This window comes from Atractosteus spatula, chromosome 18 (assembly GCF_055471065.1).
Source record: "Atractosteus spatula isolate fAtrSpa1 chromosome 18, fAtrSpa1.hap1, whole genome shotgun sequence".
Taxonomy (NCBI): domain Eukaryota; kingdom Metazoa; phylum Chordata; class Actinopteri; order Semionotiformes; family Lepisosteidae; genus Atractosteus; species Atractosteus spatula.
Window position 1 is genome coordinate 1,198,881 of NC_142723.1, and position 12,052 is coordinate 1,210,932.

General features: G+C 52.4%; 1 protein-coding gene across 1 annotated transcript; it reads left to right on the plus strand.

Annotated features, from left to right (window-relative positions):
* The first annotated feature begins 72 nt into the window (after positions 1 to 72).
* On the plus strand, positions 73 to 11,225 carry cdr2a (cerebellar degeneration related protein 2a). Its single transcript, XM_088936704.1, has 5 exons — positions 73 to 371; positions 3,383 to 3,495; positions 7,088 to 7,236; positions 7,392 to 7,565; positions 8,327 to 11,225. Exons 1-5 carry the CDS (start codon positions 290 to 292, stop codon positions 9,117 to 9,119), a joined length of 1,311 nt encoding a protein of 436 aa, XP_088792830.1. The 5' UTR covers positions 73 to 289; the 3' UTR covers positions 9,120 to 11,225.
* The last annotated feature ends 827 nt before the right edge of the window (positions 11,226 to 12,052 follow it).

A 12,052-nucleotide genomic window follows, 5' to 3' on the forward strand; every position in this document is an offset into this window, starting at 1 on the left:
GTTGGCTCCCATTGACACGCCCGCTCCTGACGTCGCCGCGGCGTACGGACGGGTGGCTGCGCAGGGGTTGGGTGCCACGTTGCTGCAGCCCGTGCGAGCCGCTGGAGGCTCCAGAGCGTCGAGAGCTCAGTCGCCGGCGAGCGTGCTGGTGTGTGTGTGTGTTGCACCCAGGAGCAGGAGCTGCCCGCTCTTCCGAGACAGAGAAAAAAGAAGGGACAGAATTGCTCAGCGGAGGACAATAAGCACACCCGTCCCCAGAGTCGTCCCCCCCCCTCCCCCGGCCGCGAACATGCTGACCGATATGATGGTGGAGGAAGAGTTCGAGATCAAGGAGGAGGAACCGTGGTATGATCACCAGGACCTGGAGCACGGTAAGGGCAGAGGCGTTTGGACTGCTCTTCGGTGGTGCTGAAGAGAGCTGAGCCAGGTAACGGCGCCGGGGCTCGCCCAGAGCCCGGGGCTGTGCGCTCAGCGTGCAGCAGGGAGATGCGTCCCAGAGGCGAAGCTTTCAACGCCGCCTCTGAGGGCGATGTGCGCGTTTCTGTTGTATGATTAGTGTTGCCTGTCAAAACGTTGGTTTTCAACCGAGCCGCCCATTTGAAAGAGAATCCCCATCCCAAAAAATCTCATGCAGCGTCTATATTGTTTCTTAAAACTGTTTTCACGTTTTTGTTTTGTGTTCCCGAGGATGCATTTCCCTTGTAAGAAATTAACACTGATATTGAGTTACAAATCGATGTTAAAGAAGATGTTAAAAGCAAGTATATATTGCTTTAACCCAACACGGTTAAACCGCAGTGCTGCGGACGGTCGGGTTTTAAAAACTCCACGACAGTGTCGTGTTTTAGCAATAATGTTCTGCTATTTTTTCCGACCCGGCGTGAAAATGTTCGTTGCCGGGGGTGTGATTTAGAATTGAATGTGAATTGCAGCATAATCTGGGAAACGCTGAGTCGCGTCGGTGGATCTCGCACAAAGCCCTTTTTGTCGATAAATTCGGCCACATTCGCTGTGAAGCGGTAGCTCTTAATTCGCCGGGTCACTTCTTCCCGACAGCTACTGCAGCTCAGAGAGGAAGCAGCCCTTATCAGACTCCTTTGTCACCGCGATTTCAACAGCAGCAAAGCCAAGCTAGACTGGACCGCCCAAGTGCTCGAAAAAGCAAAGATACGCTCGGAAGGCATTAAAAGGAGCATGCACTGAGCCGCCGAGAGCAGTGACTTCTTCCTTGCACGTTGCTGTCGAGTGTTTTTGTAAGAAAGGATGTCGTTGATTAGCCGCGAGAAATGGTCAGAGCTCTTCAAAATATAACCGAGCTTAAGGCTTTTCGATGAACAGAAATTCACCGCAAACACAAGTGTTGCATCGATGTGTCGCTCAGCTCCCAGTTGAGATAGCTGCGGTTTCCCTGTGAATTTTCGCTCGCATTTCCTGGATCAAGAAATTAACCCATTGGAAACAAGGCAGCTTTCTGACGCAGATGCAGCTCTTAGCATCCCCCGAGATTCGCCGAAGAATGTTTACGACCAATGTGCACCCATTTAATGAACTAATTTAGAACCTCACAACATGCAAAAATTATTGAGGATATATTTCTCTGTGCCCCCCCTGACCTGCTGTGCGGTGAGGGTGCTGTGTGCTGCACCTCACCAGCAGCAAAGTGGGTCCCCTCCTGTATACAAAGCGCTCGGGGATCCTTTGAAGAGCACTATACAAGTGCAAGGAAGTATTACAGATGCGTGACCTTCTCTTTACGTTACAGTTACTTGGGCAGCACAGTTGTGGGTCTTGACGTGTTCGGCTTCAAACCTCTCACAGTGTTTCCAAGTTATTTGGCTGGGAGGAGATGAAACCGGTGTTTTTGTGCTGTAGGCTGTAATCATTTGCAGTGTTGTTTTTTTTAACGCAAGGAGAAACTGCTCTCTCACCTTTTCCCGTTCAGGGTGTAAAACAAGATCGAACTGCAAGTCACTTCCAGACCACTGAAAACCTCAGCAACAATTCTGTTTGCCACTTCATCTCAATACATTCACTTTTGTCTGCCTGATACTAGTTCCGTCAGACTTCATAAGACCTGGGCTAACCATTGTCTCTCACTTTATGCCGTTTGTCTCTAAAATGTCCCACAGATATTGTTTGCACCTCTGGGATTCTGACTCGAGAAGTAAATTGTAGAGCATGAATTTCCGAGTGCGGTTCTCCTGAGTGTCAGTGGATGCTCAAGGCGATCAGACGGCGGAGTTTTCAAGCCTCAGGCAGACCCCTGCGTGTGAGCCAGCGCCACTTAAACGAGGCTCTTTGTGAAACGATGAGCTGGCAGAAAACGGATTGCAGGTCCTGAGCAATGCAAGATATTGCACCTCTACTTAGGAAGATGGGCAAACTAGACACAGGCCAGTTTCCCTCTCAACACTGTGTAACTGCAAAACCGCATTTCTTAATTGTCAGGTCTGGCTGGCTCTGCAGCAACCCTACTGGACTAACACCCCAAGATGATTTAACTACCAAAAATATAAAAGACGCAGCCTAGAATTAGAGAGAGACCATAAATGGGCATTATAGACTTCAGCTACTACTTAGTTGTAAGACGGAGAGTACCCTGGTTTCACACCCTGGAGGTATATTTCTCCACATCTTATGAATACAACACCCAGTGAAAAAAGAACTTGAGGTCACTTAAATGGACTATACAAACAAAGTGTGGACAGATTCCTTAGCTATGACACTTATTTTAAAATCTAGATTTTTCTCCGTTTGCAATGTAACAGGCGCTGTGTGCCGCTGGCACAGATAGTCTGCAGAAATCAGAATTGCAGGATTTGCTTCGTGTATCTAATAGCCTTTTGCACAGAGAAAGTGCAGGTTTATACCACTGCAGGTCATGAATCCCAAAGCAGATGAGCAGTGAGAAGGGTTTTCAAGGCGTAAAGACACGCAGGCAGGAAAGGACATGTTCACAAGGAAGGAATCTGCCATCTGTGATACGAGCCCACAGAACCCCCAGCCTCAGTGTTTCAGATTTGAACTGAAACTATTTCACATGGAGAAAATATTGCCAAGCATCTAAATTTCAGTGCATCAGTCATTAACACCTGGGCACAGTCTGAAACTCCCTGGGATTTTTGTTGGTGCTTAAAAACACATTTTCCAGCTCTGTCAATGAGATAACTGTTAAGCCTTAAGGGGTCCCATGGGACTTGACCCGATTCTTCTATAATAGCAGACTAATTAAGGGGATTGTCAGTACATTGATGCCCTCCACCTGACACCCAGAGCTGTCCCAGATACCCACCACAATGCTCAGCGTTGCCCTGGTACTGCAGCGTGTAGAAAGCCTTCTCCCCTCCTCAGTCGTCCCGCCTCTGTCTCCTGTGTGTTCCAGACCTGCACCTGGCCGCCGAGCTGGGCAAGACCCTGCTGGACCGCAACCGCGAGCTGGAGGAGGGGCTCCAGCAGATGTACTCCACCAATCAGGAGCAGCTGCAGGAGATCGAGGTACTGGGGGCGAGGAGCGGGTTTCGCCTTTCCTCTCGGTGGGCTGCTGAGACTCGGCTGGAATGAAGGCAGGTTAGGCATTAACACGTGGGGCGTGGGGTTGAAACCGCTGCTCCTAACTGGTACATTGTGTATTTTAACCCCCATTGAGATACGCTTTGCGGCACTGTTGATGTGTCCCGGGCTCTTTCACTCTGGGCGTCCCTGGGGAACGTCCTGTCTGGCGCCCTGGTTTCTTCCTCCAGCAGGAGGTCAGAGTGGCGTTGAGCTCTTGAACCCGTCCGTGATCACCTGTCTGTCCGAGGCCCCGCGCGAGGGGGGTGATCCTCTGATGACCGCGATCGGCCCCGGGAGTCCTTGGCGCCGCCTCCTCCCGGCTCCCGAGGCCCAGCGTCTCACGCTGGTCGTCCTGGAGCCGTGCCAGCAGAGGAGGGAGCCGGGAGTCTCCTCGTGCTAGGCTTTTCCTGCTTCCTGTGCCGCTGGCCCGCGCCCTCGGCGCTCGGCTGCCCCGGCGCTCAGCCCTGATGTGGGCGATGCCTCGGCTGCCCTTAGCGCTCATGCGTCCTGTGTTCTTCGCCCGACTGTGCGGGGCCATCAGTACGAATTCCCCTTTTTTTTTTAACTTGAATTTAATTTAGCGGTTTTAATAAATCATCCTGGGCTCTGGCAGGTAATTGGATTAAAACCTGCGGGTTCCTCAATGAATCAGCGCTGTGACTGGATAGTCGTTACTCCGGGAGTTCTCAGGTCTTCGTTTCCTGACTAATCAGCTTATCGGTCGGGCAGCCTTGGCCACTCTTAGCTGCGTCAGCGGAGCAGGCACCTTGATTTATTTTTTCTGCCCTTCCTGATCTTCTCTGAGATAAATCTCAGAATCCTCATTACGTTCCACAGCAGCGTAATATAACCCCGTTAATAAGGATATTGCTGCCCTGCGAGGAGTCTCTCCTTCTGAGGATCTGGCGGGAGCAGGGATGCAGCACAATTCAGTTCGCTCTCTCGTGAATACGTGAGACTGCTTGGGGTGAGGTTGCTGCAGAGCGCTCCATCTTCTTCTGTGCTCGTCATCAGTGACCGAGCGTGCGTCTCCGGCCACTTCCTCTCTGCTTCACTCGAGCTTCTGCTGACTTCTTCTGCTAACTCGACTCCAGCTTGACGGAGGCCCTGAGAACAGGGCATGTCTGATTTCAGCTCCCCAGTGCCGCGAGTCTTGCCTCTGAATGCCCTGTGCTGGCCGGCTGTCAGTCGGACGTCGGCTGGGAGACACCTGTGCTGGTTTCTGATGAAGCAGCAGGGCAGGCACGGGAGCTGGCCAACAAACACCTGCAGCTCAGCTGAGTGATCCGAGCATTGAGAGCACGCGGAATATAATATTCCCACATCATGCCACGCTATCATCTCTGCCAAGTCTGAATATGATCTCCCGCTCTTCCCAGATTCTCTTTGTAGCACGTTAAGTCCTTCATTGTTATGCTCCTGTTCCCTGTGATCCACTACACTTGCATGCAGAATGCTGAGTGCATTGGGATTTCTGCTTCCCCTGGGCCATGCCCTGAAGGAGACTGTTCTCTGAACACTTGCAAAAAACCACACCATTTGTGCGTCCTACAAGTGCAGTTTGTGTTTTTTTTATTACTGTTCTACTAGGGAGTTATTTTCAAAGTGTTTTATGGTCTCAGTGGCTGACGGCGATTCACGTGCAACAAAGGCAAGCTTGACTCTGTCTGAGGCTGCTGCCTGATTAGAAACCACCCATCGTGTTGAACCGACTTAGTGCTGAGCGCACAGAGCTTGTTCTGTCTTGTTTGTATACATTAAACACGTGGCTTTTCTCTAAGCAAAATGTTCTGGATTAAGAAAAAAAGCAAGAGTTCTTCAGTATCGTTTTTTTTAAATAAAGAAATATAATTAAGAGTTCATTTAAACTATAAAATTAAAAAACGGATTGAGTTAACAAAAGAGCAGAATGCAAGGCAGCCTTCAGTCGAAGCTGTGTCACTGAAGTCAGGCTGTCAATGGCCAAACCACCCACCGGCCTCCCTGTGGCTCATGGGAGCTCTTTACATTATAAGCATCCGCTCTGCACTGCATTGAAAAAAGCCCACTAATCTTACACCTGAAAGGTGCCTGGTGCAAATCAGAACCCTGATTGCAATCCAAATAACACCACAGTTTTCAATTTAGATTTCTACAACTGCTTTTTCCATTGTACATGAAAAGTTCTTCAGCGGTACCCTAAGAAATCTTAACCTTCTCCCATGTGCAGGAGGGGGTAGCTGTAAGTAGACTTGGAATAAAATCACTCTGACAAGCCACTTTAGATCCATTCGCATTAATAGCAATAAAACCATTTCTCCCTTGCACTTCGCTTTGGTTTAAGACAACTAGAATGAAGAGAATAGATTAAGATGTCCAGCATTTAGCCTTTGTCAGTTTCTTTTGGAAAGTAGCAGTAAATATGATGAATACATGTGGACAAGACCCCCGATATCTGACCTCGTCGTAGGGTTAGAAGACTGTTATACCCAGAGAGGAGATCTAGACAGTGGTGAGAGAGTGAGAGAGTGAGAGAGTGAGAGAGTGAGAGAGTGAGAGAGACTTTCTCTGTGAAATGTCAGAACACTGTTACAGAGAGCAATGAGAACAGGCAAGGGAATCGGATCTAACACTGCTTTAGAGGTCAGACCCGTCTCGCTGTGCCGGCGTGCTTGATAGGGATATGATGTTGATGTATGTTTGCTTTATGTATTATTAGAAAGCTGACGCAACGTGGTTTTTCTTAATCGCGATTACTGATAATCCGCAGATAATTTCCACTCAGGATTGCAGAGCTCCCTAGTTATAAAAAAAACTGATTACACTAAACCCATTACGAGGTGAAACCTGACTTTGTCCTTTCTCCCAGGCGATCGGATTGGGATTTTTAATGAGGTGCAGCTCGTATTGCGCTGCCCTGCTGCTGCAGGCTGGGGAGCCGAGAGTGCTATGTACGTGGGTCATGGATCCGTCGCTAATACCCCATCCTGCAGGACAGAATCAGGGTTCCTCACACTAGCAGCTCCAGGGAATTGATGTTGTGCTCAGGGTGACCCCGAGGTCCCTATCCCATCGTCCCGCGGGCTTGTGGTGACACCGGGGAGGCCCGGCAGCTGGGGTAACGCCTCCTTGCGCCCAAGAGGGAATTTCCTCGCGGAGGGGAGGGAGGTGGGCGTTTCGCTGTTCGAGGAAGTTTTCTTGAGCCGAGGCTCATCCCTGACCCACTGAAAGATCAGCATGTCTCCTGCTGCTGCTGGTTCTGTCCAGGGTGTCTTAACCTGCCATTCATCCCCCCAGCTTCGATAACTGCTCTCCTGTTCACGGCTCGCAGGTGGAGCCTGTCCTGACACATGGCACAGGGACACCCGTCCACACTCACACTTGCATACTGGGGGGGGGGGGGGGCGCTGCAGGTGTAGCCAGGACTGCCGTCTCTCCCCCCGTGTTCTGTGCCAGTGTCAACCCTCCTCCTCCTGTGGCACTGTGTGGTTGATTCCCCCTGCAGCCTGCCTGTTAGACCCGCCCCCTTCTGACCCGCCCCCCCTCTCTCCGTCAGCACCTGTCGAAGCAGGTGGACCTCCTCCGGCAGATGAACGAGCAGCACGCCAAGCTCTACGAGCAGCTGGACGTGAGCGCGCGCGAGCTGGAGCTGACCAATCAGAGGCTGGTGGTGGAGAACCGCAGCTCGCAGCACCGGATCCAGGGGTGAGGCTCCGCGGGGCCGTCGGGCCGCTCTGTGGGGGAACGAGGGTGGGCTCGAGCTCGGGGACGGGGTGTGCAGACAGCTGTCCTCTCCCGATATGAGAATGAGGCCGGGTTGTGCTGTCCAGAGGGTAAGCCCCCTCTCTCGCTCTGCCCAGGCTGACGGAGACGATCGAGAGCCTGCAGACTCAGGTGGAGGAGCTGCAGCGGCAGGTGGAGGAGCTGCGGACGCCGCGGCGCGAAGACCGCCTGAGCCGAGACCTGGCCGAGCAGTGCCGCTCCACCACCACGCAGAGCGTGTCCTGCCTCAAGGAGCTCTATGACATGCGCAAGTGAGCCACTCGCGGGGGCCGACGCAGAGCTGCTCTGGCAAACCACACAGCAGAGCAGTCCCGTGGCACACAGAGAGTTGGTAACCTGTTTTTACCGGCTGTTACAGCACGGCCCTTGAAGTCCCTAATAATGAAAGGCTGGCAGAAGGGGGTAATTTAGCCAAATGAAGTCAGCACGCCATTATTCAGTGAAGTCCCGCGCGCATGAAGGATGAAACCCGGAGCTAGAGGCTGCGCTGTGCTCCGTTAAAGTGAAGGTGGTAGGAGAGCAGTGGCCGGAGATTGCCCTGGCCGACAGACTGGTTCTTAAGGATCCCTGTACAGCCACCCTAAACACGGCGTTGACTGTCTGAGCGCCTGGCAGCTGACTCAGAGGTCTGAGCGCACGTGAGCCCAGACTGTCTAATCTCCTCTGGACAGTCATTCACAGTCTCGCAGCAGAATCCCCTGTGGCCTTTTCACCGCAGCCAGACAAAGACACACACCTGGGCTTTGTTTTCCTTTCCTTCAGCCTAGGGCTCATCTTAGCAGAAAAAAATACGATTGTGCTTTTCACTCTCGTTCTCGAGTCTCGGAGCAGCCACGCGCTGACCGAGCGCACCAGCTGCTGCTGAAATCCGGGGGTGATTGCAAAGATCTGGGCCTGTGAGTTTCAAGGGCTTTTGAGTCCGTGGACTTGGTGTTAATACTCACCAGGCTGACGGGCCTGGAGGTCATCACACCCGGGAGCCGCTGTCCCTGACCGCTCTTCCCCTCTGCAGGTACTTCGTGTACGACCACGTGTTCGCGGAGAGGATCGTGTCGGGCTGCAGCGAGCGCAGCGCGGCCGAGGAGGAGAACGGCGGCCTGCGGCGCGCGGTGGCGGCCCTGCGGGCCCAGCTGGGGGCGGAGCGCGGGCGGCGCCGGGCGGCGGAGCAGGAGGCGGCGCTGATCGCGCGGGAGAACGGCGAGCTGGAGCAGCGGCTGGGCGAGCTGGAGGCCTGCCGCGGCCGCGTGCGCGAGCTGGAGGCCGACGTGGACGAGCTGCGGCAGGCCTGCCGCTCGGACGCCGCCTTCCTGAGCCGCGTGGAGAGGCTGCTGCCTGAGGCGGCCTTCTTGTCCTTCCCGGAGCCGCTGGCGGAGGAGGAGGAGGAGGAGCGGGCGGAGGGCCCGGCCCCGGCCCCGGAGAGGCGCCTGCTGAAGCGCTGCAGCAGCGCGGAGGAGATCCGCAGGGGCCACGAGCGCACCTGCGCGCGGCGCTCGGAGGCGGTGAAGCAGCGGGGCATCTCCCTCCTGAACGAGGTGGACGCGCAGTACAGCGCCCTGCAGGTCAAGTACGAGGAGCTGCTGCGCCGCTGCCAGCTGGGCGAGGACGGGCTCAGCCACAAGGCCGTGCAGACGGCCCGCCGGCCCTCGCGGGGCGCTCTGCCCCTGCCCTCGCCCGGCGCCGACGAGCCACTGGCCTCGCCCGACGGCCAGCAGCCCGAGTACAAGGCCCTGTTTCAGGAGATCTTCAGCTGCATCCAGAAGACCAAAGAGGACCTGAGCGGGAACCATGCCAGCCAGGCGCAGTGAGCCAGGCCGCCAGGCCGCCAGGCAGGGCCCGGTGGAGCTGGGGAGGGGCAGGCCTGGGGGCACCGGTGCCACGTGGGCAGACATGCGTCTCTCCGGGGCCGTTCCAGTTGTGCTCCCCAGAACGCAGACGAGAGCCAGAAACCCACCAGTGCGGATTATTTTCCTGTTCATTTTCGATCTGTTTTTTTTCCTCTCTCTTCTGGGGCAGCTTGTTTCCTCCACGTCTTTTCAAGACGTTTCACCCGCGGTGCTTCTCCGAGAGACGATCGCTGCCCCGCGCGAGCTCGTGTCGCGTTTCAGACACGACGGCTGATCGGGATCCGCCTGTCCTGCACACGTTTCTACCGAGGACAAACAAGCCCCTTTCTCTTCAGGGAACACCTGGGCCCTCAGTCCTCTTTATAGCCATAAAGCTTTCCAGATGCAGCTATTGGTAACCACTTCTGTTGCATGTAGGAGTGGGAGCTGTTTTTAAAACACCGGGGACAAAATTAAGACTTTGGGCTATTTTCAACAACTTTCAATTTGACACAAAAAAACCTTGCAGGGAAGAGGAGACTTTCTGAGAAATGTGTGGTTTGCTAATGTTTAACGAGTATAGGCAAGCACTGTATTATAGAGATACAACAACTGTGCGTTGACATTCTGAACAGTGATGTAACAAATGTGATTTCCCGAAACTTTACGCTTGGCTGTCTTGTACTAGTATACAGCCATGTATATATATAGATATTTATTATTACCACAGGACAAAGGCAATCAGAAATGTGCAAAAGCCAGTTCGATTTCAGCCTACACTGAGGTTAAATGTTTCTCCTGAAATCCAGTGATTCAGCCCGATTCCAGCTAGATCCAAGGTGTCCGACCCTGCTCCCAGAGAACCCCAGTCCGTATTGTAGGTTACCAATTTCTAAAGTTTGGGAAAACCTGGAAATTATTGATGAAATAATTTGTTCAGGCAAGAGGTCCTCAGCTGTTTAATTGACGACAAGGCTTTCGAACAGGGCTGTCAGACTGTAGGGTTCCAGGTCCAGCAGGGCCTGGTGCCTTCAGGGTTTCGTTCCGAAGCCAGTAGTCAATTAAACAGTTAATCACCCAAGGCAATCTTAGAATTATGCAGTTAATTAATAAGACCAACTTTGTAACCTGGAGACAACCAGACCCTCCGGGAACGGAGTTTGACCGAAGCTGGTGGTGTAATGGTGGCTTCGAAAACCTGGACTGGGGCTCTCCAGGATCGTGCTTGGAGGCCCTGGAGCTGGACTGTAAATTTGGAAGGATATTCTTAACCAATGGTAGGTAGCGGAACCGAGGTACTAGTATAGCATGTGTTGAAGTCTGTGCTTGCATGTATTTTTGTAGCTCCCTCAAGAGTGTGCTGCACAGCAGCTTTTGAAAAGGAAAAACGAAAGCTCAGGGCCATGTCAGCAGCATGAAGCTGGGCTGTAGTCAGTCCAGGGGTGCCCGAGTCCAGTCCTGGGGGTGCACAGTCCAGCGAGTTTTCATAGCAACTTGGCTTTTAATACCTCCATAGAACTAATTACTGTTCCTATGGCATCTAATCTAAAGAAATGAAGATAACGAGCTGGACTGTGAACCTCCCTGATCTAGTCTGTTTTGCTAGTCTTGTAGATTCCCTAGTTTGAATTACTAACCTTAGGCTTATGAAGTGTCCTGTATCTGGGCCTGTGTATACATAGCAGAATATACTGTAGTGCTTTGCACTTTAGGGTGATGCAGGGTTTCTCTTGTATTTTAACACCTTGTTTAGCAGAAACATGGTGGGTGGGGGGAGCCTCTGCACTCCAATGTGAAATGCGATCACTATCGCAGCTGCTGGTCTGGCATGCACAGCTGCATTACTGAGTCATGACTTGGTCGGTCTTGCTGAGAAATGTTAGGACACTTTTCTTTCTGTGCACTCCTGACGCGAAAAAGGCGCATTTGTGGAACGTAACTGTCACGTTGAAGATGGAACAGAGAGAGGGATTAGGGAACAGAATGATAAAGGAGACTGTGTTGAGCAAAGGAGAACAGGATTAGAGCAGGTGGTGGGATTTGTTTTCCCTGGAACTAAAAAAAAAAAAAAACCCTAAAAACCGCATAAGCCAAGCCCAAAACTCAAGTGTCCAAAAAGTGATATTCGGGCACAGGAGTTCAATGGAAAGTGGCTGTTGCTTTTTTTTTGTCCTAATTGCGGTCTTTGATATTTGCGTGGGTGTATCGAGTGATTGTAGTGATGCATCGGAAAAACGACCTTCTCCACTGGCTAAAAATGTGGTGCCAGCACACTGAGAGTGACGAGCAGAGATCAGACCATCTGCTGGCTATCTGACCAGTGTGGTAGGGCAGAGCTTAATGAAAATGTCCTTCAACACACGCCACTTGGAAGGCGAAAAACTCAGCATTTATCTCCACTTGATGCCTGTCCTATTTAACTACTGATGTTTTCACTAGCTGGTTCAGTCACGGCAAGTGCACGGCTGCCTCTCTGCAGGAAAAATCTGGTTTTACATCTGAATGCTCTGGGCAGTCGCAGACTTAGGATTTAGTCTTCAAAAGTGCAAGGGGAGTACGTGATTGGCATAAACAGAGCAGGTACGTGCGTTGTTATTCAATCGCCTGCCCGTCTGTGGTCACCACAGGAAGAGCAATCTCCTGCTGGGCACCGGCAGCCAGTGCAGACTGCGGTCAGACTCAAATTATACTCTTGTGGAAACCACAGAGCAGATCAGTGAAGCCCTGGTGCAGGGGTAAGAATCACTCTGTCCACCTCCAGCTCCAAACACACGCCCCTCCAGCCTTGCTTATTGAAGACCAACGGGCAGGTCAAACCAATTGCACCTTTAGCAACAATTAATCGACCTAAAACAAGGAAGGACAGGAGATGGGTTGGACTCAATGCATCAGTTTGCGGAGACATACCTGCATGA

Excerpts from the sequence above, each read along its gene's own strand:
- cdr2a (XM_088936704.1), top strand. The coding sequence starts at position 290 with ATGCTGACCGATATGATGGTGGAGGAAGAGTTCGAGATCAAGGAGGAG. Across the intron at positions 7,237-7,391 it reads TCGCAGCACCGGATCCAGGG|GCTGACGGAGACGATCGAGA; the intron begins GTGAGGCTCCGC and ends CGCTCTGCCCAG. Across the intron at positions 7,566-8,326 it reads GAGCTCTATGACATGCGCAA|GTACTTCGTGTACGACCACG; the intron begins GTGAGCCACTCG and ends TCCCCTCTGCAG.